The sequence below is a fragment of the Schizosaccharomyces pombe genome (assembly GCF_000002945.2).
Source record: "Schizosaccharomyces pombe strain 972h- genome assembly, chromosome: I".
Taxonomy (NCBI): Eukaryota; Fungi; Ascomycota; class Schizosaccharomycetes; order Schizosaccharomycetales; family Schizosaccharomycetaceae; genus Schizosaccharomyces; species Schizosaccharomyces pombe.
In genome coordinates this window covers 1,263,435-1,289,683 of record NC_003424.3, presented here as the reverse complement: position 1 = coordinate 1,289,683, position 26,249 = coordinate 1,263,435, and the positions used below count along the sequence as shown (strand labels likewise).

The window sequence follows — 26,249 nt, the reverse complement described above, 5'->3', positions numbered from 1 at the left end:
TACTCGTACATCTCAAAAACAAAATTCTGGACTATGATAATGAAGAAGACATTACGAGAACCATCTCCTTAGCAGTATGTATGAATACGAAATATTTGAGTAATAATTATTTTTAAGAAGCTTTATACCACTAATTATACTGGAACTTTACAATTAAGCATTAGAGCAAAGACTGGAAATAAAAGACCTTCAAAATCAAGTCGTTGAATCTCTCTTGTAGGGCATTTTTAATAAACACTTTTAACATCATCATGGATTCATGCTTATCAATAGAAAAAATTCACCATTTTGGTTCATCTTCTTTATCCTCTCGTTTTACACATGATTTATACACTCATTCTACTTCGTTATTCTCAATACGGTGAAGTGAATTTTGCATGGCTTAAGCTTGCGTTGTAGGTCGAAGCGCAACGCGTACGTAAAATGAATAGAAAACGTACGTAGCAAAATCTGTATGTACTCAACCTTGCAAACACCATTCTTCCTGTCGTGTCTGGCAAAGATTTTTTGGCTGCCAAAACTTTTCAGGATCTTGTTAAAAATTAGTCTAATTTATTCTTTTCTCCATATCGAATACTTTTTTGATGACATTCATGCTTAGCAATCTGTCTAAATCCATCTAGAAATTTACAAGTAAAAATTTGCCTCTATTTTGCCTTTTGATGTTTCTTTTTCCCTTTTAAAACTACTTTCCCCTACTTTTGTTTAGAGACTTAAAAACTACCTTCTGCTCGAAACTTATCTCTTGTTGCATATTTGCCATGTCGAATAATAATAACAAGGATGACTCGGAGTTGCAGTCCCGTACTCATTATTACAATCCTGATCGCACGGCTATTCCTGTAAAAGATGATGTTGACCAGCTTGATAAATTTGGTTCTCCCAAGCTTTCGGCAAACGATCATTCTTTCACCAACACCGATTCGGTTACTTCTGAAGATCGACCATTTTCTTCACCAGTATCGACGTTAACATCGAACTCTGCCAATTTTTCAGACTCATCGCTTCAAAATTCTCCCGTCCATCCAATTCCTTCCCCTGCATTGTCTCCCACTCTGAACCTAGGGAGTCGACCAGATGTAAAGCGAGTCTCTTCTGGCGGTTATTTTGCTCTTCCAAAACAGTTGACTTCCATACGTCAAACGCACAGACCTATGTCACAACAGCATCGCGTTCCGAGTTTTCATCCTGCAAGCGATACTGCACCGCCTTCGCCCATTCCTTTTCATCATCATTTACGGAAAAAGGGCTCTTCCATGAGTATTCCGGGTCAAACATCCATCGTTTCTTCCAATAACGGTTCCGAGGCGACCAATCCCCCAGAGGAAAAGCTTGCAATCATTATGGTGGGCTTACCAGCTAGAGGGAAATCTTACATTGTAAATAAGCTTGTTAGATATTATAATTGGCTGCAATATAATTGCAAGGCGTTTAACGTTGGTAATTTTCGCCGAAAACATGCTAGCCATAGTCACGATGATGCCTCTTTCTTCGATCCTTCTAACGAAGAGGCTTCCAAGCTTAGAGAATCGTTTGCCATGGATACGTTGGATGCTTTGCTTCAGTGGTTCGAAGAAGAGGATGGAGTTGTCGGCATCTTTGATGCCACAAACTCTACCTCCAAACGAAGAAAGGCCATTGTTGACCATCTTAGTAAAGTTCCTTATGTGACTACTTTGTTTATTGAGTCCATATGTAATGATGAACAACTTATTGCCGCCAACATGAGAATGAAGCTAGTTGGCCCTGATTACAAGGATCTCAACCCTGAGCAGTCTTTGCGAGATTTTCAGGAACGTGTTCGTATGTATGAAAGGAAATACGAACCGCTTGGAAAGTCTGAAGAAGACCTGAACCTAAGGTATATAAAGGTAATAAATGTCGGGAAGAAAGTTGTCGCATTTAACATCCGTGGATTCCTTGCAGGACAGGCCGTGTTCTTTTTGCTAAACTTCAACCTTTCTCCACGACAAATTTGGGTGACGCGTCATGGCGAGTCCGTTGACAATGTTAGAGGCCGAATTGGTGGTAACGCTGAGTTGACACCTCTGGGCAGACAATTTAGCGAAGACTTAGCTTTGTTTATTGACGAAAAGCGAGATGAATTTCAAGAGCGTTTATACAACGATTATTCTAAGGAATCACACTTGTTACAGCACGGCTCCCATTCTTTTAATGGTAAACAATTTGAAACCAGCTTCAATTGCCTAACACCCTCCGAAAATACTGTTAATGATCCCCAAGTTTTAGATCCAGAGGATGAAGAGCGATTAGAAAAACCTTATAGTGTTTGGACGTCTATGATGCAGCGTAGTATACAGACCGCTGCATATTTTGACGAAGAACAATATGATATAAAAGCCATGCGTATGTTAAATGAGATCTGTTCTGGTATATGTGATGGATTGACGTACGAGGAAATCAAGTCAATTTATCCAAAGGAATATGAAGCTCGAAAACTAGACAAATTAAATTATCGGTATCCCGGATCTGGTGGTGAAAGCTATCTTGATGTTATCTATAGATTACAGAGTGTAATTGTTGAAATTGAGCGGATGAAACATCATGTTTTGGTAATTGGTCATCGCGTGATTACTCGTATAATTATTGCATATTTCTTGGGTTGTCGTCGAGAAGATATCGCTTATTTGAATGTACCACTTCACACTGTTTACTGCATCGAGCCGCAACCATATGGTACTGATTTTTACCAATATAATTACGATCCTAATACGAGAAAGTTTTCAAGAGTCCCTTTCTCACTTTGAATATATATTTTAATTGTCATGATACTAGACAAAATGTCTTAGGACTTCAAACATGTAATCTGTTGATCACTGCCCTTCCGTAGTTTGAACTCGAGGACGCGGCATTTTTTATACTCTTTTGTCAGAATTTTTTTAAGAAAAATAAAGTTTTTGAGAAGGTTTATATATTTAATGAGTTGGAATATAATGTTTTTATGATTTATCTCTTCTAGATTCTGGCAGGAGTTCGCTTCTAGTCTCTTTTTTTGGGTTTACTACTAATTTATATCTGGTTTTTTTATTTATCTGTCGTTTTGTGGATAATAAAGTATTATAAACAAGGTCCAATAGTTGTTTGCATTCCCAGTGAAAAAGTGCCAAATAGATACTACTGCGGGGAGACTCTTAAGATAGATTGGCAGCCATCTCCTAAAGCGCTAATTGTTCCTTCATATACGATGCTGTACGGTAGAAATTTTTAAATACAAACATTCCACATCTTACTAAACTGTCTAGAACTATTGTACTAAAGCGACAAAAAAAGAATATTACACAAGCAATTTGTAAGCCGAAAACTACTAGAACAACATACTTACAATACAAACCTCAAATATAAAGAATGCACCCATATTAACTTGAAAAACTTTTGGGCATGTATATTGTATACTAACATGCTTATACCTTGAAGGCACGAGACTTTCTACGACCACGAGCTCTCTCAAACTTACGACCTTCAGAACGGACATAAGGAGCCTTGTGCTTATGGGGGCCGAAACCGAAGTGACGGTAAGCTTCACGAGCATGTTTCTTACCACGCAAGAGGACGGTGTTGCTTCCAGTGGGAGCACGGAGAGCAAGTTGATCAAGAGTCAAAACTTCACCACCAGCCTTCAAGATGCGAGCGCGAGCAGACTTGGTAAAACGAAGGGCGGCAACGGAAAGCTTGGGGACAGTCAACAAACGCTCATCATCAGTAACGGTTCCGACGATAACGGTAGTTTTACCCTCGAGAGAAGCGCTCTTACGGCTAGTAAGAGCAGCAATCTTAGAAATAGAGATAGGAGGGCGGTTGGTCTTGGACTGAAAAAGACGCTTCAAAATTGCCTTGTTGAAACGAGAATCCGTACGACGGGCCAAGAATCGGTACAATTTTACCAAAAGCTTCAAGTACACATTCTCGGAGGCAGGCTTGCTGCGCTGAGACTTTCTGACGTGGTGTCTCTCGATGTCAATACCCTAATAAATTTATTAGTTTAAAATTCTCACTCACGAAAACCGGAAAACAACCAGTTACGACATTTACTTACCATCTTGGCTCGGTGTAGGTGTCAATTCTCATTCTAAAGTTGTGTATTGTCGTGTGACTGTTTTGTTTTGTTTTTAGGGTAGGGTTAGTTATGAGTGTTTGAGCACATTGTTTTTGGGGGATACATGATATTGGTGTGAAGGATCATGCAAAAGGACAAATTTGGCCCTTGTGCACCTTCTAGGATACCTCTGTTGAGCAATGATTTGATTTCTATGTTATCCGGAGGAGTTGCTGCTACCGTTAGTCGGACAGCGGTAAGCCCACTGGAACGAATGAAGATCATTTTTCAGGTTCAAAACAACAAAGAATATACTTCTCTCACTTCGACACTTGTCAAAATATGGAACCGTGAAGGCCTCATAGGTTTTTTTCGGGGCAATGGTACGAACTGCTTGAGAGCGTTTCCTTACGGGGCCGTACAATTCGCGACTTTCAATATGCTCAAACAAAGAGCCTTAAAAAATAGATCACATCAGAATTTGGAAAATCATGAAAGGCTTCTTTTTGGCGCAATTGCTGGTGCTGCCAGTTGCGCTACGACATATCCTTTGGACATTGCACGAACGCGTTTGTCCATTGAGACAGCTGGACTAACATCACGAAGCTTAGCAATCAATAATGTCGCTAATAATTCTTTGAAAGTAAAACCTCTTACTTTGTGGTCTACTCTATTATACATAGTTCAGCATGAGGGTGGATATCCTGCCCTTTATAATGGTCTCCCTGCCACTTTATTGAACGTCGTTCCGTATGTCTCAATATGTTTTTTTACATTTGAATTTTGCAAACAAAAATTTTTCTCAAATGCTGACTTGACTGCTTTTCAAAAGCTCTTTTTGGGTGGGTTTACCGGGATTATTGGCCAAACACTAACATTTCCTGCTGATGTACTTCGACGGCGATTTCAAGTGAATAGAATTCCTGGTATTGGACACAATTATAAAAATATAAAAAGCGCAATATTTCATATATATAAAACCGAAGGAATCAATGGATTTTTTCGTGGCTATTCGAGCAATATGTTGAAAATTATCCCTGTTATGAGTATTACATGGTATACATATGAAACTGTTAGTAAAATGCTTCACGATCTTTAAATTAAGAGTCGTCTTGTCAATTTCAAAATGATGCTACCCAACATACCCCTACTATTGAAATATACTACAGATATCATATTAGAAATTTTTGTAAATTAATAATGATTTTATGCATAAGAACCCGAACTTTCCCGGATACAACATAGTCAAAGAATGAATAGCAGTAGGCTCAAGCAGCATTCATTAAGTCATACATTTCTTTAAATTAGAAGCTTAAATGGATACATACTAACTTTCCTCTTAAAAATATCAACAAGGAAACTATAACCAATCCAAAGGAATGCCAACCATATTATAACGAACAAAGTTTGGCGTTTGGCTCCTTCGACTTTAGGAGCAACGATTGCAAGGAAGATGGAAGACATGGTTAAAGCGGTATCTAAAAATGTTAGAGAATCACTTTAAAATTTTAACGACAAACTTACACAATAGGGAAACAACTTGAACTTCAGCACCAAATTGAAATTGTTGAGAACCAGCAAGCCAAAGGTTTTCACCGTGTTCACCACGTTGACTATAAGGACTGAAACGAATGCGAGTAAACATGTAACCACTACTTAAAGTAATAACGGTGATAATGGTTAAGGCGGCCCAAACTTTGCGACTTGTAAAGATTTTGACAATAATTTTACGGGTAAAGAATAAAGCAGCTCCAACGATAATATAGGAAAGAAAAGCACCAACCCGTTTGGCTTGATCTTGCTTATATACAATATCGGCGATTTTCCCAGTATGCTTTTCTACAATAGCAGCAAGATGAGAAGCAGTGACACTAAGTAAGTTAGTTTTTTTATTTCTTCAAAAAAACTAAAAATAGTACGGCGAATTACTAAAAAAAAGTATTCGCAAACAAACAATTTCGGAGGAAAGATGAGTGTTTGGACTTACCCATGGCTTAAGTCTACGTGGATAGCTTGAATAGATTTTGGTTTAAAAATCCAAAAATTAGGGACGCTTTCAATGGAAAACTATGAGTACAATTAGTATTGATAAAGTTGGGAAAATTTACAAGACTGCATCACATACGTCCTGAAAAAGATTCTTATTCTTTCCAAAATCAGCGTAGGTAAAACGTATTCCACTGTCAAGACCATATTTTAACTTGTACGAATTAGCAAGCGCTTTAAATTCCGGTTCAATGAGACTAACAACGTTAGAAAATAAATCAACTTAATATAATATTTTCTGAGCTTACCGACAAACATCACAGTTCATGGTAGAGGAATCGGCTGAGAAAAGAGCTACTGTGGTGAAATCTTGTTTTCCATTTACGATTCGATGAAACAATCTGCCGGTAATTTGAATAACTCCATCAGCATCCGTTTTTGAATTTAAATCTAATTTTGCAAAGCATGTAATTACAAAGAGGGAGAAAAACGAGAGGATTTTGAAGAAATTCATCTTGCCTTCAATAGTTTGTCCTTGGCAGCCTCATTTCTGCTTAATGGCTGCCCCCGCTAAGCAAACCGTCGATGCGCAGAGATTCGTTATATTTGTTACCTATGAAGTTGCAATTCATTAAACAAACTTAAGAGATTTCAAAGAATAAACAGAAAGCTTTTGATTTCTTGGGATTAGTTAAATAAATTTTCTTTCTATTAAAGGTTTAATAATATAAGTTATTATCATTAGCTTTAGAGTATATTATAATTTTTTACTTCCAGGGACTAATTACTTTATAGTTTGTAAATATATTTTGTTTATATTTGCCATTTACTCCAAATATACCTGCAGTCGATCCATAATAATAGTTTATAATTCTTGCCAGACATTTAATATTTTCGTATATATTTACGTTGTTCCGCAACCATAGTCTCCTCGATCAAAAAGCATTTCTTTACTAACAAACTCACCTGGTCAACAATTTTTTATACCTTTTTTTTCCTAATTTATCAAAATCTCCTAGTCAAGTTTTTACATTGCCCATGAATTATTATATGTTGATATTTACTATCAGTGACTATTCATGTTAGATAATGCTTTCCACAAAATAATATGTCTATGAGAATTTGGAGTAGAAGTTCCTCTGCTTATTCGGCCATAGCCAGAAGTTCTTCTTGGTTTAACAATTCTCTCTTTTCAAGTTGTTTATTACGTTTTTATTCCAACCCTCCTAAAAAGACAAAAAAGAATACTTTAATATCTCTGAGAAAGTCAGCTGAGACAGCAAATGAAAAATTCATTGAGAAAGTAAGTTCAATTGTTAAAAGGGTCCCGTCGAAATGTCAACAGACGTCCGTTGCAAGGTATTCTTAGGAGCATACTGCATCTAAGAAACTGTCGTACATATTCCGTATATCTGCTGAACTTTTCAAGGTTCAATTAATATTTTTCTATGGAGTTGTTTATTGCTAACTATTAAGATAAACAAAGAGCATCAGCTTTTCAAACCTGGTCAGATTGTTGTTGATTTGGTAGGTAAATGGTCAAATTTTTATACGCAACTAATCAATTTAGGGTTGTGCACCTGGAATATGGAGTACAATAGCTGCTCGACATGTTGGTTTGTTTGGTAGAGTTATTGCATGTGATATAATTCCTTGTAGGCTCCCTGAAAACTCCAGTATGATTCAAGGTAATATACTAAGTATGGAAATTCAGCTTGAAATAGCTAAGGCAGCCATTCGTAGTCGAAACTCTTTTTTTCGAAATCAACAAGATCATAATTCTGCTTCTATTCCCTACTTGCAGTCAGTCTTTGAAGAAGAAAGAGATACAAAAGAGAAAGCCAAAATTGAAGATTTGTCAGCAGATGTTATAATGAGTGATTTAGGTCCCCCATTTCCAATGGTTCAGGGATTCGAATTTTGGATTTCAAAATTACCTTATTTAGCTATGCAAACTAATGAGCATTTAGCAGTTAAGGACGAGTTGGATTCGCTTTATCTTGCCCAGGCAGCTTTATTATTTGCCATAAAAGCACTGAAACCAGATGGAATTTTCCTTTGTAAAGTATTGGAAAGTTCACATTTACGAAGTTTTGCTGAGGATTTATCTATGTGCTTTAAATGTGTAAAAAAAATTCAATTTAAAACTAAAATTAAAGATGAGCTATATGCAGTTTATTTTTGTTCCGGGAAGCAGCTGTCATGTCATTCTAAGCTTTTGAACATTTAAAGGTTTTAGTACATAGTTTGTTGATAAGAGGAACATTCTTTCCCTTTTCCTGAACTTATTTGTCGTGGATTTTTGTGTTATTCTCATCTAGAGAAAACAGATTTTCGAGCGAAGCGTTGTTCATTGCTTTGTCTATGATTTTTGTCATGTACAATTGCATTTCTTTCATGGAGTGCTTTAAATCATTTAACTCTTCTTCTAATTTTAGAATTTTAGACTTATGGTTGCCGGAAATTTCTCTAAGTAATTCCTTCTCTGTTTGCTTATATTCCTCTTTTAACCTTGGATCATCGGTGTCCGAGACGGCCTAATGAGAGCAGTCAGACCTTGCATTATACTAAATATAATCATACCATTTGAAGTACAGCTGCTTGAAGATTTTTATTGCTGTTACTGAGTCTTTCAATTTCTTTTATATAGCCCTCAATTTTTCTATTACAGGGATTTTGGAAAGTATTATTCACCCCAACAGACCTTTTGGAGTATGTCCTTAAACCTGGATCAATGTTTTCGTCAACAATTTTGAAATTTTGCAACTTTTCATAATAATCTACATCTTCAATATTTAAATCTTTAACGTTTTCTGTTTCAATATTATAGAGGTTTTGGTTTAAGGGGTCGGATTGAGAATCCAAATAACTATCCCTATTGGGATGAATGCTTGAAGATAAGTTTATTATTTCCGTATTTTCCTTTAAAAAGCGGTCTTGCATTTTTAAAATGAAGTTTGTTGAGGATACGTTATGTTTACTCTATGTGACAAATGTAAACAACTTAAACGGAACATTCGAAAAATCATAAGGATCTTCGTGAACCTGTCAAGTAATTCAGAAGATAAACTATATTTTATCAAAAAATAACAATCAAATTATATTTCATGTAAGTATATCCCATATGCAAAGAATTAAAAGAACAGAACAACACAATTGTCAAAAAGTATTCTAGCAAACTTAATGACTAATGAAAATTTACAAACAGATTAAAAAAAGAATAATTAACGTTAAATAATTTTGTAGAGACTGTCAATGGTCAACTGAAGGCAACATTTCGTGTTAGTCCAAATAGTCCCAATTCATCCAAACAATGACTTACGCAGACACTAAAAAAGAATCCGGGTATTTGTAAAGTTGCCAAATAAGCATAACCATCGTAAAAAAACTTGCAATACCCACTGGCACGACAGCAAAAACGGTGATCTCTAAAAAATCGAGATTGTGTCGATAATTGGAAGATGAACTGGATGAGGAACGAAAAGGAAGTGTTCTAATTATGGGAGAGGTGATCCAATCTTGAACTATGTAGGCTGCAGTCTGGAAACAAGAGATAGCAATCCAGGCTGGAAGTAAATAAGCGTTGTCGCCATGTGTAATAAAACTAACGCTTAATGATAGGAATGAAAAATTTATCACGTTGAGTGAAAAGAGCCTTATAATGGTAGGTCCAATTGAGTAATGGATCAGCCTAGTACAAATATAGTTAGCTAAGCAAATGAATTAAGCGGTTTAGTAATAAACATCATGGAATGAACTACTATGCTTACTCACCATTTAAGTAAAAAACCATTCGCCAAGACAAAAGATAAATAAGCAGATACCTATAAAAATTAGTATTATGCATTATCCACGAGTTATTACCAGAGTCCATAGGGCCGATGTTAATGGGAGCCATTTGAACTTGTCAGCAACAAAAGCTAGATGTAAACATTTGAAGCACCAGTAAATCGCAGGTACAAATGAAAGAGCACGAGATGTAATAAAGCAAAATACTACAAATGGTTGATTGATTCCCAACGCTTGTGCTGGTCTAGGGTTGGAAATAACTGTGTTCAAGTACTGTTTCATTAAGGAGTGTTAAAAAAAGGAAAAAAATTTAAGAAATGAAAATTGACTGAACAGTTGAGATAAAACATAAGTGAAAACCATAAACCAAGGATTCAATTGCTCTTTTAAGTCGTTTAGCTGAAACAAAAGAATAGTAAATCCGAATTGTGTATAACTTCTTATGAAACCGATTCTTAATATTAAATTCCTTTTAGAACAAAAGGTATAAGTATTTGTACAAACAGAAAAAACACGAGTAGGCTTAGGAACAAAAAATTTAAGAATAACGCCCTCTAGTATGTCAATAAAGTGTTTTTTTTTATACAGAAATTGTTTTATTTATGCAAAAGCATTTAAATTTAATGCTTCCTGTATACTGTTTTTTTAGAATTTCTATCCCGGTATGTGTAAATCAAAGAAAGCTAAAGAATTGTAAATATTTATCACCACCAAATTAGGGTAGTTGCAGTAATTGCTAGTTCTGAACCCAATTCTTGGATGTATGCCATCTGTAACTCGAACAGTCTGCAAATAAGAGAAACAAACATACTTTTTCTCTAATTTATGTGCTAATATAAATTTAGTATTTAATGTGTTACTACTTTTACTGTCACAAAAAATGTCGAAAAATCATGAAGTTTATAAGGATGCGCTCCCTATTTCTTTAGCTTATCCTCTTCCTCCTATTATTCTTACTAATCCTTTAACCTGGATACCATATATATATCGGTACCTATTTAGAAAGACACCCAGGCAAGTACAATGGCAATGTCAGCTTCATGAAAGTGACCTCAGCTGTGTTGTAACAGATAGTGAAGCTATTAAAAAATTTTGGACATCAGGTTTTTTTGGAAAAGGAAATTTGTCTCGTAGCGAGCCAACTTGGCATACACGAACTAAGCGATCGCTGGGACTTCTTGGATTTGATGAAGACCTTGTAGCTGAGGAAGTTACCGCGCGTAGGAGATTTCAGCGAAAACAATTTAAAGCACAAAGAGCTTATAGGGAAAATCGTGCTCGTGAGAGGCAATTACTATTAGAAAATGGCAAGCCGATTCCAGCATCTTTAGAAGAAGATGCAGAACTTCCTGAGTATTTAACGAAATCTCTTAAAGACTTTTCCCGAGTTTCCGAAAATCCATACCATATTACTTCAGTGCCTAATGTTGAGCACCTACAGCTAACATTTCCGGAAGCCTTTTTTTTAGCTTCTTTGGGAGTCCTTCGAATCAACTACGAAAACCCTAATTTTGAACTTTTACCTATTTTAAAGCTTTTTGCCAACATAGTTGCTAATTCAGTTGCCCTTACTCATGATTATTCTTTACAGCAAAGCCATGAAGACCCTATTATTGAGCCGGACAACAAATTTTTAACTGAATTGGCTGCTTATTTCTACTTTCGTCAGCAAGGTTGGGTTGTAAAAAACGGAACCAAATTTTCGGTGGATTTTTGTAAGTTTATTATATACATCGCTTCAGATTTTTTTAACAAGAAATAGTATTGTACAAAAAGGGTCCAGTTTTCAGCCATGCCGAGTTTGCTATTTTGCTAATTCCATGTGTTGGAAACAAACAAAAATATAACATGCAATGGCATGAAGTTCATTGTCTAAATCGGGTAATTGCGCAAGTGAAAAAGAGCCTAATATTATGCTATGTTCAATGTCCTAGCATTGAAGACTTTAATAAAATATGGAAAAATCAAGCCTCAATGAATGAATGGGATTGGGCAGAGTCTGTACTTCGACAATATTTAATTCGATGTGTAACCTTAAGGCGCTGGGTTCCTAGCAGGAATAGAGATTAGTGTCATACATTATTACTAAAATTGGTTTTTTATTTATTTTTGAAGAAGTTGATCATAAATTTCAAGCATCGAGGTATACCAATTTTGCACTTGTTTTTTTGCGTCAGCATCGGGCGTTCTAGTGTGGATTGCTGCTTTAATTTGATTAGACCTCTCAGAAGCTATTTTATATTCCTTTTCAAGTAAAGAAAGGTTTTTGGTTAGTTGTATAAAGTATTTTTCATCATTGTCTATCTTCCCATCGATAGTTTCTATGGATTCATTAGTGATGTTTAATTCGCTTTCGAGGTCATGAATAGCTGCTTCAACCTCTGGTAAAATGGGAGTCTAGAAGTTTAGCATCTTATAATCCAAACATTTATTACCTTTGTTGAAGAATCTTGTTGTAGTTTTAACAATTCACTTTCCAGACTTTCGAGCTTGGAGAGTGTAGACTTTGTGTTTTTGCACTCTTCCATCACTGATTCATAATCTTAAAGATGTCAATAAGTAAAAAAAATTCCAGTTAACATACTAGAAGATAATTCCCTAGACGTTGTCTTTAACTCTTCTGTGAGCAAATCAACTTCTCTTTTTTCGGATTTAAGCCTCCCCTTAAGAGAAGAATTTGTCGTTTCTTTAAGTCTCATTAGTAAAAATAAAAGTCTGCAGAAATAAAATTCAATATATATTATACCTAATTTTTCATTGTCTTCCGCTTCAACGAGCATAGGTGGGTCATCCAGTATGGCTCTTAAATATCTCCTTTTCAAATTGTTAATACATATTTAAAACTTGTAAAAATAATCTGCGACGTACTCCTTCGTCCCTTGCTCGATATAAGAAAACTTCAATCGAGTAAAAAGTTCCTAATCGAGTAATTAGTACAATTTCTTTTTCACGGACATCTTTAAAAAATTATAAAATATAAACTCATGCTTTTTTAGAAATTCACGAACCCTATATTGCTGAAGTTCATGTTCTGACGAACGACTTATTTGGTCTTCGTATTTCAAATTCGTCGACCCCCAAAGTAATTTAGGACCTTCTTTTATAAAACTTTCAAGCAATTCATTTATTTCCTCTGTCTTCTTTCCATTTCCAGTTGCCTGTGTCGATTTATTTTGATCCATTGGTATCGTCGATGTAACCTCGAAATTGTTTTGTAATAAGAAATCAGGGAATCAGAATATGCTTAAGCTTTTGCAGTCTAATAAACCAAATTCTAATAAATAAATAAATAAAATTTGCTGAATATTTTGCAGAATTGAGTCATTAAAAGAATGAAACAGTGGAAACCATTATTTGTTCTGAGATAAATTAATTAAACACGATTCATTATTAAAATTACTTAAACAACCAAAATGTTTTATCAAAATAAACAGCTTAACGGTAATATATTATACTAAAAATAACAATTATTATTATCTTTTATCTTTTACCACCATAGTATCAAATTTATTACCAGTTAAAATACCGATTGACAATGCTTCGTGAAAAATATCGGAATGGAATGCAAATATAATTGTTTAAATTCTAGAAAAAATCACACAAACAAACTGTACTACCAGCATTCTTTGGCCAGCTTATATTTCAAGTATTGGGAAGAGATAAAAATGAGAAATTAAAACACCCAAAATAACACGAGTGAAGTGATTTATTTTTGCACGTAAAATCCTTTCATGTCTGCTGCCACGGTTTTTAGTATTTGTGGTGCTGGAAACACCACAAATATCCTGTAATAGACTATTTTTAAGACGTAAAAAGATTTATCACGTTTGTATCAATACAAGGCAAAGTCGGTACAAAAAAGCCAATTTTTACTGAACTTAAATTACATTATAAGCATACGATGAATACATTTAACATTACTACGCACTTCACTCATTGAAAGAAATGAACCTCCTTCGAGAATAAATCGATTAATGCAATACCTAAGCAGTAGCAGCGGAAGTAGGCTTGCCAGCACCTAAATAAAATGTTAATAAATAAACGAAAAATACAACAGGATCTCCACCGATCGTGCAATTACTTACGGAATCCGTTCTTAAAGCTGCGATGAACCTTCTTCAAATAGCTCATACGGCCAGTGCCAGTAGTTCTTCTTCTCTTGGCCTTAGCACCCCAGTTGTAACTACGAGTCTTGGCAGCGGGATAACCACAGCATGCGCAGGTGCTCTTTTGAATGTGGAAAGAACGCTTTCCACAACGACGGCAAATGGTATGAGACTTGTTATGTCTCATACCGAATGATTGAGTACCCTTAGTCATTTTTGAAACTGCTTCTCGAAACTATTAGGGCCGATGGCAGAAGGTTACTGATAGATTTTAATGTGTACGATGAATTAGCAAAACCTCGAGAAAGACAGTCACGACTACCAAACAAAGTAGCGTATAAGTTGTGCACACTACACTACTTTATTGATAAAATGCGCGATAAGATTACAATGTGTTTCAGTATTAGCACAATAAGGTATTTAAAACAAACCTCACTACTCTCATAGCTCGTCTATTGTTACTGTACTTCAATCATCTTTTGTTTACATATTTAGTGAACAAATATCTAGGGCGTTATTATTTGATGCATGATGGTGATGCTTTAGTACTTTGAACTTTTATATTTTACAAAAAATTTTGACAGTATCTATACGATGCTAAGAATAATAATTAACTTAAGTACTTAAAGTGTCGGTTTATATCGGAGGTCTGTTTGTCGTAGTACTGACAGCACATTCGATGATCATTTACTTTAAGATGTAGTTTTTCAAAACAATATTATTTTTAGTTTTAACTGGCACTCCCATGTTCTAAAATATGTTCCAACAAAGGAAAATTTAATAAATTTTTTTTTTAATAAAAAAAAAAATACTTTTCAATTGCTATTTTGATCTCTAAAACTTTTAGTGTTTCAAAAATAAAGAATTATTGAAATTAGGTACTCCAGCTCTGTTCAAATATGTCCAAGCAGTACTTTAATGAACAACTGGGCGTTCTCACTTTATAAAAAATAATTTCAAGTACATAAAGTTTTGTTTATAACATATACAAAATTTATGAAACAAATCAACTTTACTATACCAGGGTGTTTTCGTTTCATCCAATTGTTTACGCAATATTAGCGTTATAGCTTTTATCAAAACTTTAGAATTATATTTACTTATTGTAATTACTACAATTAATTTTCGTCAGAAACTTATATCTAGCTTAGCACCGATTAATCGTTTCGTAGTAACAAAGTTTACACACTATTCCATACATGCCTGTCTTCTGCCTTCAACTTTAACCTCCTTACGATGTCTAATGATTTTATGCTAGAGTAAGGTCGCTGCTTGTGCACAATTTGATTAATAATAAACAGAGATGATGAGAATTATGATTTTGAATTCGAAGACGATGATGATGACATGATTGAGCCTTATGTCGATGTAGAAAACTGTTACTACAATTCCAAATGTAAGTTAGGAGATTTGAATTACAACTAATCGATTTTAAGCACTAAAAGAGGAGAATCCCGAGTCCGCGTTAACTTCTTTCTACAGTATAGTGGAGAAGTGTGAAGGCGAACAAAATGAATGGTATGAATTTGGGAGCAATGGTGATTCTAACTCTTATAGGGCATTCAAAGCTCTAAAACAAATCACAAAAATTAATTTTCAATTAAAAAAATATGACGACGTAAGTAAAAATGGATCTAAATTTTAACCTGTTTCTAATTATTGGGTTTTAAGATGTTGCAAAGTTATCAACGATTGTTGGGTTATACCAATTGGTTAAGCATTACCAAAAATTATTCTGAAAAATCAATTTATAATATAGTAGAATATGCTTCTAGTTGTGAAAACACCGAATTTTTGGAAAAGTTTTACGACGTTACGACCAAAGCGTTACAAAATCTAAACAATGAACGACTGATGCTAAAAGTTTTAATGCACGTGGCACGTTTCCTCCTTACTCAAAAGAACTATCACAAATTTAAGTATTTATTACGGCAAATGCATGAGCTTTTGTCGGACGAAAATAATTCTGTTGCAGATCAAAACCGTGGAACTCATCTTTTAGAGTTGTATTCTCTAGAAATCCAAATGTATTCCGATATTGAAGATAACAAACGGCTAAAAGAATTATATCAAAGTTCACTACGAGTAAAAACTGCAATACCGCATCCCCGAATTATGGGTATCATTAGGGAGTGCGGAGGTAAAATGCATATGCAAGAAAATCAATGGTCAGAAGCTCAAACAAATTTTTTTGAGTCTTTTAAATCATATGATGAGGCCGGTTCTTCGGATAGAATTCGCGTTTTGAAGTATCTAGTTTTGGCCAACATGCTTAGCGAATCTGAAATTAATCCATTCGATTCTCCAGAGACTCAACCTTATAAGGATAATCCGCATATCATTGCTATGACAAAACTAGTGGAAGCATACCAAATCCGTGATATAACTGCAGTTGAAAGAATACTCCAAACCTATCAACACGATATTTTGGACGATGATTTTATTCGTCAATATGTTGACAAAATTTTGTATAGCATAAGAAGCCAGGTGTTGATTGAATTAGTTAAGCCGTATACTTCGGTGAAGCTGAGCTTGCTTGCTAAGAAACTAGGTGTCTCTATTTCTATTATTGAACAAGCATTGGTTGGATTGATCATTGATGAACGTGTAAATGGAAAAATTGACATGGTTAATGAGGTATTCACCATCTCACAACCAAAAAATACCATACATAATCAGCTAGTTGAAGATGTGCAAAAGTTGTGGAATACTGCCACGAAGTAGTAAAGTATCCCTCAACCTTCTGCTTAGAAAATAATAAAAGTAAAAATGAAAAAGCAGAGCTTTTAAATCATTAGTCTCCAAAAGGATTCGCCTTTTCTTGATAATTCCAAATTCGTTACAGGACATTTGAATGGATGTCGCTGTAACCATACTTGAATGCATGGGTAACAGAAGACGAAACCGGTCGACAAAACCGCTGGATTTTTTATTTTTTCTCCACATATTTTACAAATGTCGGTAGTGGAAACATTAATCTCAAAAGGTAACTTTGGCGGTGCCAATTCAGTAAAAGCGACTTCCCCTTTTTTAAGATGAGATTCATAATTATTAGATTGCCACCAATCAATCAATTGTATAATGATCAAAAATCCTTCCATGCTGTGATCGGCAATAGACGTTAATAGAGAAGATTTCTCTCTGGTAGAAATTAGTTTTCGAGAATGGATATTTTCCACATTATAAATCACACGTTGTCTTAATATGTGATCAGCAAGGTTTGTATAAGGAGTTTTACCCAAAGCATAAAGTAAATAGTACAACCACTGTAAGTAGGTATTAGATTTTCTTATCAAACGAAATACAAAATGCAAAATTTTCTTCAACCTGACAAGTAGGATCTTAATTTTCGAATAAAATACACTTAAAGCCCCTTTCTGCTTGTCACGAGCCTGTAATGAGAGAATAGAAACGGCAGTATGATTTTCTTTAACCGTTGTTAACGATTCGCACTTTTCAAGCAAATATGGTATGCAATAAGTTAAAAACAACTTTTTTAACACGTCAATCCCATTGAGCGAAGTAGCGGACTCTGATTCTTGTGGGAATTCCTCAGCGATTATACTACTGTCACGAACCGCTATTACTCGTTTGAGTTGAAACCTTCTTTCAACAGATGTAGCATTCCATTTTTTAAGCTGAGATTTCTCAAGTAAAAGTTTTACCAATAAATAAATACCATCAAAAGAATTATATGCCCGTAATAAAAATCTTGGATATCGATGTGTGAAATACTGAAAGAGATTAATTTATCATCATTTATTTATTTTACTTACTGCTAGTATAAACCTTAATGAAGGTGATATAAGTTTTTCCACCTGTTGAACTTGTAAAACTTCCAATAATGAAGGCGAATCCATTGACTGAATAGCTCCTTAGACAAGTGCGTTGAAGCAAGGAAAGGACTGAACTAGATCCATTAGAATCTTTGTAGTTTGAGTACTTACTGTAAATTTGCAAATAAAAACTGAAATTTTAAACAGTTATTTAATGGAATAATATCCTAAAAACATATTTAAAACAAGCTATCAATTTTAATTTTTTCCCTATAAACAAACGTATGCTATATGAACATGTGTACCTAAATTTTTTTCGACCAAGATTTATAGACTCTATGTTTGAAAGAGATCTTTTTGTCCATATCGATAAACTAAGACTGCTTGAAGGGCAGATGCTGACATCTGCAGAGCAGGAAAAGAAGTATGCGTACTTCGTAAAGACTTGAGTACTGAACGTAGGGTCGATATATCTTCTCCATTCAAAAGCTCAGGAAGTTTATAACAAAAGCAAAAAATCCATTGACTCTAGAAAAATGTTAGCAAATTTTAGAATGAACAAAAATACACCAGCAAAGTAGCATGAGATCCTTGTTACCAACCTGTAAATCAATTGCGTCCTTTTCAAGCCAGCTGGACAAGCTTTCTAGGATCTCCAAAACAGTTGCCAAATCAACCACTGCTAATATGGCCCAACAAGGAGCTTTATGCTCAATATATACACGCCATTGTTGTAAATTTTTAGGTAAAATAGATGCGTCCAATGAAGAAGATTCCATATATTGCTCAAGCCTTTCCCCTTCTTTATCAATTATGTTTAGTAAGTATCGTAAAAACGGGTCAAAGCTTTTTTTGCCGGCCTCGATTTCCAATTTGCGAAGAGGAATGGTTTCTCTTGTTTCAGGCTCACGACGCGCCGCTACAAATGGAACTAGCTTGCGAGCTTCTTCTCTGAACTTGTCAGTAAAAAGCCCAATTATTGTTACAATGATTAGATTAAAGCATTCATGTTGCAAATTTCGATTTTCACAAAAATTCATATATAAATGTTCGTACCTCACAGTTGCTAAATAATCTAAACCATCAAGTGGTATATCATATTCCAAAGATTCTGAAGCACTATTGTTGTCGATTTGTGGAAAAGCGCTGCGTTGATTTGTTTCCTCATCTAATGATCCTGAAGTCTGATATTGTAAAGGATTTCTTTTTCTTTTCGAGGGCATTTTGAATTATTATTGTACAATTGCAAACTTCTCATATAAACCAAATGGAAAAGAATTACCGAATTTTCATGAAAATACTCAAGGAATGTAGGCTGTTTTTTTCCGGCAACTTTTCGTTTGTAGTTAGTTAACAAGGAATGTTTCGTAAATCGAAGATTACCCTAGTATAATAGAATGGTAAGGTTAAAGAGGTATCTGTAGAACTATCAATGTGAAGAGTCTATCTTGATCAAGTGTAATGCTAAAACTAATTTTAGCTATTTCTTGATAATTCCTTTACTATCATAAAATTTATTACTTGTTCTTATTTTCAAAGAAGTTCAAAGTTTTGCATTTTTTTGAAGTGTATAAGAAGCTAAAACTGGGAGAATATTCACTCAGACAGAATTGCCTATCCTTGAACTAATTTAATAAACATAAAACATATAGATATGTAGGAAATTGTACTATTCATTCTTCTGTCAACGCAAGTAACACCATCTGCGGCCACTTAATCAGGCACTTACTCTACACAATATACAGATCAGTGCTTTATCCCCAAATCCCATTGTTCATTGGTGAATTGGTGTTTTGAGCAGCACATATGCCCATTCTAACATGCAGATATAAAATTCTGTTTCTTTATAATTTACGGAATTGCTTTACTTTTCAAAATCAGCGATGTCTCATACCATATGGAACAACCACTACCATTAGGTGGTATAATGCAAATTTTCAAGCTGTTCAAAACAACTTTTCTGATTATAAAAACGAATTGATCTCTTCACATCGTCCAGAAGCTTCCAGTTTACTCGACTTTTTGGTAAAGGATCAAAAGAAAAGTGGTGATATTAGTTTGCATACAAAATTTAATCTATATGTGGACGATTTATTGAAAAAGAGCGAAAAAGGACAAATTAAAAAATTTATTAATGATATTAAAAAAGATTTGGCTACGGAATCTCAGCTTCCATTGTCTGCGCCATTCAAAGATGAATCTACTCGGACTATGACAGATCCCCAAGTTTTAGCTTATATTCATCAGTCTATGCCGTATCAATATGCTTCTCTATACAGCGTATTGACTGACTTGAAAATTGTAAACAGTGATGTGTCTTGCAAGTCTCAACATATACTGGATTGCGGTAAAGGTCCAGGTATTGGTGCTCTAGCTAGTTATTCAGTCTTTCCCACACCTAATTCAGTTTCAATTGTTGAGGAGAACCCATTTTTGAAAAAAATCATATATGATATTCACCATAACATTTACCCGTCAACTTCGCCGAATCCAACTAGCCCTGTTACGCTTAACCGTCTACCATTGGGTAAAAAGGATTCATACACTCTAGTTATTGCATCTAACAAGCTTCTTGAAATGAAATCGGAGAAAGAACTCTTTGATTATCTTCGTTCGCTTTGGAGTCTCGTGTCAAATGATGGTGGTCTTTTGGTGCTCTGCGAGCGAGGCACAAAGCGTGGCTTTAGTTTGATTCAAAGAGCTAGAACATTTCTATTGCAAAAAAGTAAAAATACTTCTGATAAACAATTCAATGCCCATATTGTAGCACCCTGTCCCCACGATGGTCGCTGCCCCATTGATATAGAAAATGGGGTAAGAGCAAATATTTGTTCTTTCAAACAACATTTTTTCCTATCCCCATTTTCCCGTCTATATGTCCCTCGTTCTCATCGTCGATCCTCGGATCGCTCTCATTACAGTTATGTTGTTATTCAAAAGGGTATAACTAGACCGCTTAATAATACCACACAAAGGTTCAAGAATGATGAGGATTTACTAGAAAATGTGAATGTTACATCTCCAACTCTTAAAAACTGGCCACGTATAATTCGACCTCCACTGAAGCGAGATGGACATGTCATAATTGATGTCTGTGATAGCGATGCTCGGCTTAGAAGGAATATTGTTCCTAAATCACAAGGTAAACTAGCTTATCGATTAGCTAGGAAAAGTGCTTGGGGCGACTTGTTTCCGTTAGAGGGCAAAGTTCAAAGTACTTCTCCAAGTAGTAAAATTACTAAACATTTAAAAGATGCTTCTTCTACCTATTCAATCAATCCCCCCTCATATAATAAACCCAAAGTTGAAAGAAATACAACTGCAGATCCTATTTTTGTCGGAAAACGATTCTATTCGACTAATCGTCATAAAGCTTTTTCTCGATTTGCAGACTTTAATTCACATCGTTTCCCTTGTATTTTTACTTCATTTAGCTGTTACAATTGCATCTCTGGTACCAGGAAATATTCACGACAATATTCGAGAGATAAATTCCACTATAATCAAAGGACCACTATCTATTATCTGGTTGCAATTTCCATTTTTGCGTTGGGCTTGACATATGCGGCTGTACCTTTATATCGTCTTTTCTGTTCGAAAACAGGTTATGGTGGCACTCTTAATACCGACCAAAGTCGTATGAATGCAGAAAGAATGGTTCCTCGTAAAGACAATAAAAGAATCAGAGTTACTTTCAATGGCGACGTTGCAGGAAACCTTAGCTGGAAGCTTTGGCCCCAGCAGCGTGAAATATATGTTCTTCCAGGCGAGACTGCTCTAGGGTTTTATACTGCTGAAAATACGTCCGACCATGACATAGTAGGAGTTGCAACTTATAATATAGTACCAGGTCAAGCCGCTGTTTACTTCTCAAAGGTTGCATGCTTTTGCTTTGAAGAGCAAAAGCTAGATGCTCATGAAAAAGTAGACTTGCCTGTGTTTTTCTTTATAGATCCAGAATTTGCTGATGATCCAAATATGAAGGATATTGACGATATTCTTCTAAGCTATACTTTTTTTGAGGCCAGATATGATACCAATGGCAATCTTTTAACTAAACTCAACTGAAATAAAAATTAAGGGACTACATATTGAGTGAACTACAATAATTTATTTAAAATAATTCATCAAGTTAACCTTCTAGTTACGAGACAAATAACAACGAAAATCACTACAAACTTACTAGAATAACTTTCTCCGAGGTTGCAATTCGACATTAAAACTATTGTATTCTCGTAAAAAAAGTTGAAGGCCTTTGAACCAATAGTATATTATTTAAATGACAAAGTCATGAAAGTAACGAAATGAAATAGAGACGGAACAATTTATTTGGCTACCGCCTGTTGAATAGAATTCATCATTTCTTCTTTTATAATAAGCTGTCTTACCTTTTCCAATTTTCCAAGAAGTTCAGTAATATTGGAACCCCACTCATTCAATTGCTCTTGCACATTTTGAGATTTCTTGAATGAAATGACTTGAGCTGGGCGATCAATCTTGGCATAGAAATGATGCTTTGCAATAAGATCGCAAAGAAATTGTTCTGTTTCGGAAGGACTCATATCCAACAACACTCCTAGACGACTGCAATGAATGCGGGAATAATAGTTTGCGACTACACGAATATTGTGTTCGATGACTCGCTTACGAAGTTCAGACCAACGTTTCTCACCTTTTTCATCATTTTCAGCAAAAACAGGATTACTCCTTAAAGCACTTCCATAGATTTCGGCAATTTTGGGCCATCTCATTAGTTCATTGACAATAAAGCACTTAACCAATTGTTGGAGTAAAGGAAGAGAATTTAGTTTATGGTCAGCATTAATTCGGTGAAGAAGATCTGCCTGCTCGTTATCATAAGGAGTAAGCAAGGCAAAGCAAACGACATTTTCTAATATTTCTTTCCATTTCTCGGGGTCCTCTTGAACCACGGCGGTGTCATAAACTGCTCGATAATATTTACAAACATCAAGATATGCATCGTCGTGCAAACCAATTCGGATTTTTTGCTCATAATACTTAAGTTTTAAAGACTGGACGTCTTCCTTTTCAAAAAACTTAACATTTATTTTCTTCGTGTAAGTAGATGCCATGTAGTAATCAGACCTCAGTAAGAATAATCTAACTTGATCCAAAATGAATGCAACTTTTTCCTTCAAATCAAAAGATCCGTAAGTCTCTACTGGTTCATTACACAAGATCTCCTGGGCAGATTTGATGTCACCTTGCTCTTCTTTAATCTGGGAAAGCAGTTGTGTAAGACGTGCCCTTTCTACTTCCACATATATCTTTCCATCAGTAATAGTACGCAATGTTTCAATCAAATTAATTTTTGTTTTTAAATCGTCAATTCCAGGAAGATAGGTCATTACATGTTGGACTAAACTTGTCATCGATTGTTTCAGTTGGCCATGCTTTTTAAAGAGACTAACCAACTGTTCGTTTAAGCCTTGGAAATCACCAGCTCGAAAGAGCAAATCAGCAATGTATATTAATACTTTCGTATTCGTGCTGGTGTCAGAAGCCTGACGAACTTGCTTCTCAAAAATCAAAAGCTTCTCGAGGTTCGCATCCTACAATTACAAGTTAGAGATTAGTCAAAATTTTGATTTTTACGTACGATGTCTATGGTATTAAGGTTATTTAAACTTTTTTGTAACTCTGCAAACTTCTCTGAGTAATCAACTTCCGGTTTCTGTTCCATTTCGATATGTGGGTTGTTGGAGAGTGTACAATTGAGACTAATATTGCGAGTTGATTTCTTATGATTACAGAGTTGTAACGCACGCTCGCAAAATACTTTAGTTGTCAGCAATAGTACACTACGCTATGATACACTACGTTGCGTATCACTATATGTCATATGTTGGAATACTAGCTAAGATCCGTTTATTGATAATCACGGGTAACTATCCGTCTATATACATAGATACCCGTTGATAACAACTATTTAGAAATATTATAAATAGCGTTACAACTGAACCTCGTTCCTCAGTTCAGTTATGAGCTATATTAGTGATAGGTAACATTATAACTCAGTTAATACAATACCTATACTCAGTTGCTACTTATACAACCTGTGTATTGTAATATAATAGACCACAAGGAAAACTCACCGCAGTTCTACGTATCCTTAAATCAGATACCAAACTGCGTAGCTTACATTAGTGAAATATAGTGCTTATTTCTTCTATAGAAGTTCGTAAAATGCTGAAGGGCCGCAACATATTAGACGTGCTTTCAACGACATTCTAAAGAATACACCCTAAGCTTGAACCTCAAGTTATTTCAACGATTTAAAGGGAAGTAAGAGATAAGGTTCTTTGTGAAATCGTTCAAAAGTATTTCAAGGATTTGGGTTAGTGTAGCGTTCAGTTTTATCACTTGAAATTCATTTGCATCGACAGTTCACAATAACAAGATGAGCAAAATGGCCGGTCTAGATAACGCTGTTATGGTCCGTGACGATCAAGGAAATCCTTTCATTTTAGTACGTGACCAGGAAAAGAAGAGAAGATTGCATGGAATTGATGCTGTAAAAAGTCACATATTAGCTACCAAAACAGTTGCTAATATTGTGCGTACTTCTTTGGGTCCCCGTGGACTGGATAAAATTTTAATCTCTCCAGATGGAGAGATTACGGTTACCAATGACGGTGCTACAATCCTCGACCAAATGGAGGTTGAACATCAAATTGCAAAGCTGTTAGTTCAGTTGTCTAAATCTCAAGATGATGAAATTGGGGATGGAACTACTGGTGTTGTTGTACTAGCAGGTGCATTACTGGAGCAGGCCGAGGCACTTATAGACAAAGGTATACATCCTATAAGGATTGCAGATGGTTACGAAAAGGCATGCCAGGTGGCTGTTAAACATTTAGATGCTATTTCAGATGTTGTCGACTTTAGTCCCGAAAACACTACTAATTTATTTCGTTCTGCTAAGACTAGTTTGGGTAGTAAAGTGGTTTCCAAAGCTCATGATCACTTTGCAAACATTGCTGTGGACGCGGTCCTTTCTGTTGCTGATTTGCAGAGAAAAGATGTTGATTTTGAACTCATTAAAGTAGATGGCAAGGTTGGTGGTTCAGTGGATGATACAAAGCTTGTAAAGGGTGTTGTGGTGGACAAAGACATGTCGCATCCACAAATGCCTCATCGTATTGAAAATGCAAAGATTGCTATTTTAACCTGCCCTTTTGAACCACCAAAGCCAAAAACTAAGCATAAGTTGGACATAACATCAGTGAGTGAATTTGAAGCCCTTCAAGCTTATGAGAAGGAAAAATTTCAGGAAATGATTAAGCATGTAAAGGACGCAGGAGCTAACCTTGTTATATGTCAATGGGGTTTTGATGATGAAGCAAACCATCTACTTCTTCAAAATAATTTACCGGCTGTACGTTGGGTGGGAGGTCCCGAAATCGAATTGATTGCTATTGCTACAAATGGACGAATTGTGCCCCGATTTGAGGATCTTTCGTCTGATAAGCTTGGTTCAGCCGGTATAGTGAGAGAGGTGTCGTTTGGTACGACTCGTGATAAGATTTTAGTTATAGAAAAGTGTGCCAACTCTCGAGCCGTAACCGTTTTTGTACGAGGAAGCAATAAGATGATTGTCGATGAGGCGAAACGTGCTTTGCATGATGCACTCTGTGTCGTTCGTAATCTGATACGTGACAACAGAGTAGTGTATGGTGGTGGTGCTGCTGAGATTTCTTGCTCTTTGGCTGTCACCAAAGAAGCTGAAAAGATTCCTGGTATTGATCAATATTCCATGGGTGCATTTGCAGATGCTTTGGACACGATTCCTCTTGCCCTCGCGGAGAACAGTGGCCTTTCGTCCATCGAAGCTCTTACAGCAGTTAAAGCTCGTCATGTAAAAGAAAACAAGGCATATCTTGGTATTGACTGTTTGCAGACCGGAAGTAATGATATGAGAAAGCAGTTTGTTATTGATCCTCTTATTGGAAAGAAACAACAACTGCTTCTTGCTACTCAGCTTTGCAGAATGGTACTCAAAGTTAACGATATTATCGTTGCCGGTTCTAAGGATGATGACTATAACTAAATGGCATTTTCATCCGCACGGCTAAAGGAAATTTAATTTACTTCATTTCATACGGCAAGCATGTGCTTTTTTGAATAAAATGGTGATTCTGTGTACTTATGTCAAAATAAAAAATTTCTTGCATATATATAAATTTTTTCTACTAAGCATCATATTGAGTCCGTATTTCCAGTTTCAATAGTATTTTTACCTACTCAGAGATTGTGAGCTTTTCAAAGCCTTCAGACACTCTAACCTTGTTTATGGCATTATTTTTATACTAAACTCTGTTTATGATTTGTTCCATAAAGCTGTACAAATAGACCAAATACATCAGCGCTCAAGACGGAAATCGTCGGCTACTTTTTCCGCAAAAACGCTTCTGGTAGCACCTGTAAAGCCGAGTTTGGGCAAAATGATATCAGTTTTCTTAATTGAGCCATGCGAGGATATTTTCCTAACATTTCTCGCTAATCTAGACTGAGTCT

The 26,249-nt window shown here is 35.5% G+C and overlaps 16 protein-coding genes and 9 long non-coding RNA genes across 25 annotated transcripts, besides 1 other annotated feature; 12 read left to right on the top strand and 13 right to left on the bottom strand.

The window, feature by feature from the left end:
• Window positions 1-111: 111 nt before the first annotated feature.
• Window positions 112-2,913, bottom strand: SPOM_SPNCRNA.2564. Its single transcript, NR_191932.1, has one exon. It is a non-coding gene; the product is annotated as a non-coding RNA (long non-coding RNA).
• On the top strand, window positions 469-4,159 carry SPOM_SPAPB17E12.14C (6-phosphofructo-2-kinase). Its single transcript, NM_001018709.3, has one exon. It carries the CDS (start codon window positions 762-764, stop codon window positions 2,766-2,768), a length of 2,007 nt encoding a protein of 668 aa, NP_001018229.2. The 5' UTR covers window positions 469-761; the 3' UTR covers window positions 2,769-4,159.
• Window positions 3,346-4,068, bottom strand: rpl1802 (60S ribosomal protein eL18). Its single transcript, NM_001018708.3, has 2 exons — window positions 4,055-4,068; window positions 3,346-3,983 (listed from the first exon to the last, which is right to left on the bottom strand). The coding sequence occupies exons 1-2, from the start codon at window positions 4,055-4,057 to the stop codon at window positions 3,423-3,425; spliced, it is 564 nt and encodes a 187-aa protein (NP_001018228.1). The 5' UTR covers window positions 4,058-4,068; the 3' UTR covers window positions 3,346-3,422.
• A 24-nt stretch (window positions 4,160-4,183) lies between the features above and the next one.
• On the top strand, window positions 4,184-5,287 carry mrx21 (coenzyme A/ diphosphate transporter). The gene has a single exon (NM_001018707.3). It carries the CDS (start codon window positions 4,200-4,202, stop codon window positions 5,151-5,153), a length of 954 nt encoding a protein of 317 aa, NP_001018227.1. The 5' UTR covers window positions 4,184-4,199; the 3' UTR covers window positions 5,154-5,287.
• ost3 (oligosaccharyltransferase gamma subunit Ost3) lies at window positions 5,202-6,577 on the bottom strand. Its single transcript, NM_001018706.3, has 5 exons — window positions 6,349-6,577; window positions 6,180-6,297; window positions 6,042-6,121; window positions 5,579-5,925; window positions 5,202-5,532 (listed from the first exon to the last, which is right to left on the bottom strand). Exons 1-5 carry the CDS (start codon window positions 6,552-6,554, stop codon window positions 5,354-5,356), a joined length of 930 nt encoding a protein of 309 aa, NP_001018226.1. The 5' UTR covers window positions 6,555-6,577; the 3' UTR covers window positions 5,202-5,353.
• On the top strand, window positions 5,356-6,666 carry SPOM_SPNCRNA.2563. The gene has a single exon (NR_191931.1). It is a non-coding gene; the product is annotated as a non-coding RNA (long non-coding RNA).
• A 195-nt stretch (window positions 6,667-6,861) lies between these two features.
• Window positions 6,862-9,189, top strand: mrm202 (2' O-ribose methyltransferase Mrm2-like protein). Its single transcript, NM_001018705.3, has 3 exons — window positions 6,862-7,343; window positions 7,517-7,567; window positions 7,611-9,189. Exons 1-3 carry the CDS (start codon window positions 7,149-7,151, stop codon window positions 8,268-8,270), a joined length of 906 nt encoding a protein of 301 aa, NP_001018225.1. The 5' UTR covers window positions 6,862-7,148; the 3' UTR covers window positions 8,271-9,189.
• On the bottom strand, window positions 6,865-7,960 carry SPOM_SPNCRNA.2562. Its single transcript, NR_191930.1, has one exon. It is a non-coding gene; the product is annotated as a non-coding RNA (long non-coding RNA).
• Window positions 8,273-8,983, bottom strand: SPOM_SPAPB17E12.09 (uncharacterized protein; the record flags this gene model as incomplete). The annotated part of the gene is made up of 2 exons (NM_001018704.3): window positions 8,273-8,577; window positions 8,624-8,983. 2 exons carry the CDS (start codon window positions 8,981-8,983, stop codon window positions 8,326-8,328), a joined length of 612 nt encoding a protein of 203 aa, NP_001018224.1. The 3' UTR covers window positions 8,273-8,325.
• Window positions 9,190-9,358: 169 nt separating the features above from the next.
• Window positions 9,359-10,111, bottom strand: eos1 (N-glycosylation protein; the record flags this gene model as incomplete). The annotated part of the gene is made up of 3 exons (NM_001018703.3): window positions 9,359-9,731; window positions 9,815-9,864; window positions 9,905-10,111. 3 exons carry the CDS (start codon window positions 10,109-10,111, stop codon window positions 9,359-9,361), a joined length of 630 nt encoding a protein of 209 aa, NP_001018223.3.
• Window positions 10,112-10,573: 462 nt separating this feature from the next.
• On the top strand, window positions 10,574-12,564 carry sen2 (tRNA-splicing endonuclease catalytic subunit Sen2). Its single transcript, NM_001018702.3, has 2 exons — window positions 10,574-11,544; window positions 11,592-12,564. The coding sequence occupies exons 1-2, from the start codon at window positions 10,710-10,712 to the stop codon at window positions 11,897-11,899; spliced, it is 1,143 nt and encodes a 380-aa protein (NP_001018222.1). The 5' UTR covers window positions 10,574-10,709; the 3' UTR covers window positions 11,900-12,564.
• sos7 lies at window positions 10,684-13,190 on the bottom strand. The gene is made up of 6 exons (NM_001356006.2): window positions 12,838-13,190; window positions 12,698-12,747; window positions 12,576-12,643; window positions 12,414-12,515; window positions 12,265-12,371; window positions 10,684-12,226 (listed from the first exon to the last, which is right to left on the bottom strand). Exons 1-6 carry the CDS (start codon window positions 13,009-13,011, stop codon window positions 11,933-11,935), a joined length of 795 nt encoding a protein of 264 aa, NP_001343031.1. The 5' UTR covers window positions 13,012-13,190; the 3' UTR covers window positions 10,684-11,932.
• On the top strand, window positions 12,758-13,056 carry SPOM_SPNCRNA.2561. The gene has a single exon (NR_191929.1). It is a non-coding gene; the product is annotated as a non-coding RNA (long non-coding RNA).
• Window positions 13,191-13,370: 180 nt separating the features above from the next.
• Window positions 13,371-14,845, top strand: SPOM_SPNCRNA.2560. Its single transcript, NR_191928.1, has one exon. It is a non-coding gene; the product is annotated as a non-coding RNA (long non-coding RNA).
• Window positions 13,685-14,195, bottom strand: rpl3703 (60S ribosomal protein eL37). Its single transcript, NM_001018701.3, has 2 exons — window positions 13,915-14,195; window positions 13,685-13,847 (listed from the first exon to the last, which is right to left on the bottom strand). Exons 1-2 carry the CDS (start codon window positions 14,147-14,149, stop codon window positions 13,813-13,815), a joined length of 270 nt encoding a protein of 89 aa, NP_001018221.1. The 5' UTR covers window positions 14,150-14,195; the 3' UTR covers window positions 13,685-13,812.
• A 302-nt stretch (window positions 14,846-15,147) lies between the features above and the next one.
• Window positions 15,148-17,127, top strand: csn2 (COP9/signalosome complex subunit Csn2). Its single transcript, NM_001018700.3, has 5 exons — window positions 15,148-15,194; window positions 15,237-15,331; window positions 15,372-15,453; window positions 15,493-15,553; window positions 15,607-17,127. The coding sequence occupies exons 1-5, from the start codon at window positions 15,172-15,174 to the stop codon at window positions 16,657-16,659; spliced, it is 1,314 nt and encodes a 437-aa protein (NP_001018220.1). The 5' UTR covers window positions 15,148-15,171; the 3' UTR covers window positions 16,660-17,127.
• pex12 (ubiquitin-protein ligase E3) lies at window positions 15,792-17,830 on the bottom strand. The gene is made up of 2 exons (NM_001356005.2): window positions 17,712-17,830; window positions 15,792-17,669 (listed from the first exon to the last, which is right to left on the bottom strand). Exons 1-2 carry the CDS (start codon window positions 17,793-17,795, stop codon window positions 16,722-16,724), a joined length of 1,032 nt encoding a protein of 343 aa, NP_001342998.1. The 5' UTR covers window positions 17,796-17,830; the 3' UTR covers window positions 15,792-16,721.
• Window positions 17,446-17,829, top strand: SPOM_SPNCRNA.2559. The gene has a single exon (NR_191927.1). It is a non-coding gene; the product is annotated as a non-coding RNA (long non-coding RNA).
• Window positions 17,831-17,937: 107 nt separating the features above from the next.
• yip12 (SMN complex subunit Yip12/Gem2) lies at window positions 17,938-18,934 on the bottom strand (the record flags this gene model as incomplete). Its single annotated transcript, NM_001018698.3, has 3 exons — window positions 17,938-18,239; window positions 18,314-18,662; window positions 18,768-18,934. 3 exons carry the CDS (start codon window positions 18,932-18,934, stop codon window positions 18,048-18,050), a joined length of 708 nt encoding a protein of 235 aa, NP_001018218.1. The 3' UTR covers window positions 17,938-18,047.
• SPOM_SPNCRNA.2558 lies at window positions 18,058-19,142 on the top strand. The gene has a single exon (NR_191926.1). It is a non-coding gene; the product is annotated as a non-coding RNA (long non-coding RNA).
• A 375-nt stretch (window positions 19,143-19,517) lies between these two features.
• Window positions 19,518-21,854, top strand: cox1101 (rsm22-cox11 tandem protein cox1101; the record flags this gene model as incomplete). Its single annotated transcript, NM_001018675.3, has 1 exon — window positions 19,518-21,854. One exon carries the CDS (start codon window positions 19,518-19,520, stop codon window positions 21,777-21,779), a length of 2,262 nt encoding a protein of 753 aa, NP_593279.2. The 3' UTR covers window positions 21,780-21,854.
• SPOM_SPNCRNA.731 lies at window positions 19,806-21,512 on the bottom strand. The gene has a single exon (NR_151103.1). It is a non-coding gene; the product is annotated as a non-coding RNA (long non-coding RNA).
• Window positions 21,855-21,903: 49 nt separating the features above from the next.
• Window positions 21,904-23,415, bottom strand: rpn501 (19S proteasome regulatory subunit Rpn501; the record flags this gene model as incomplete). The annotated part of the gene is made up of 2 exons (NM_001018674.3): window positions 21,904-23,284; window positions 23,332-23,415. The coding sequence occupies 2 exons, from the start codon at window positions 23,413-23,415 to the stop codon at window positions 22,037-22,039; spliced, it is 1,332 nt and encodes a 443-aa protein (NP_593278.1). The 3' UTR covers window positions 21,904-22,036.
• Window positions 23,416-23,517: 102 nt separating this feature from the next.
• Window positions 23,518-23,875: an LONG TERMINAL REPEAT.
• SPOM_SPNCRNA.730 lies at window positions 23,755-26,232 on the bottom strand. Its single transcript, NR_151102.1, has one exon. It is a non-coding gene; the product is annotated as a non-coding RNA (long non-coding RNA).
• Window positions 23,946-25,928, top strand: cct5 (chaperonin-containing T-complex epsilon subunit Cct5). Its single transcript, NM_001018673.3, has one exon. The coding sequence runs from the start codon at window positions 24,142-24,144 to the stop codon at window positions 25,780-25,782; it is 1,641 nt and encodes a 546-aa protein (NP_593277.1). The 5' UTR covers window positions 23,946-24,141; the 3' UTR covers window positions 25,783-25,928.
• Window positions 26,233-26,249: the final 17 nt, after the last annotated feature.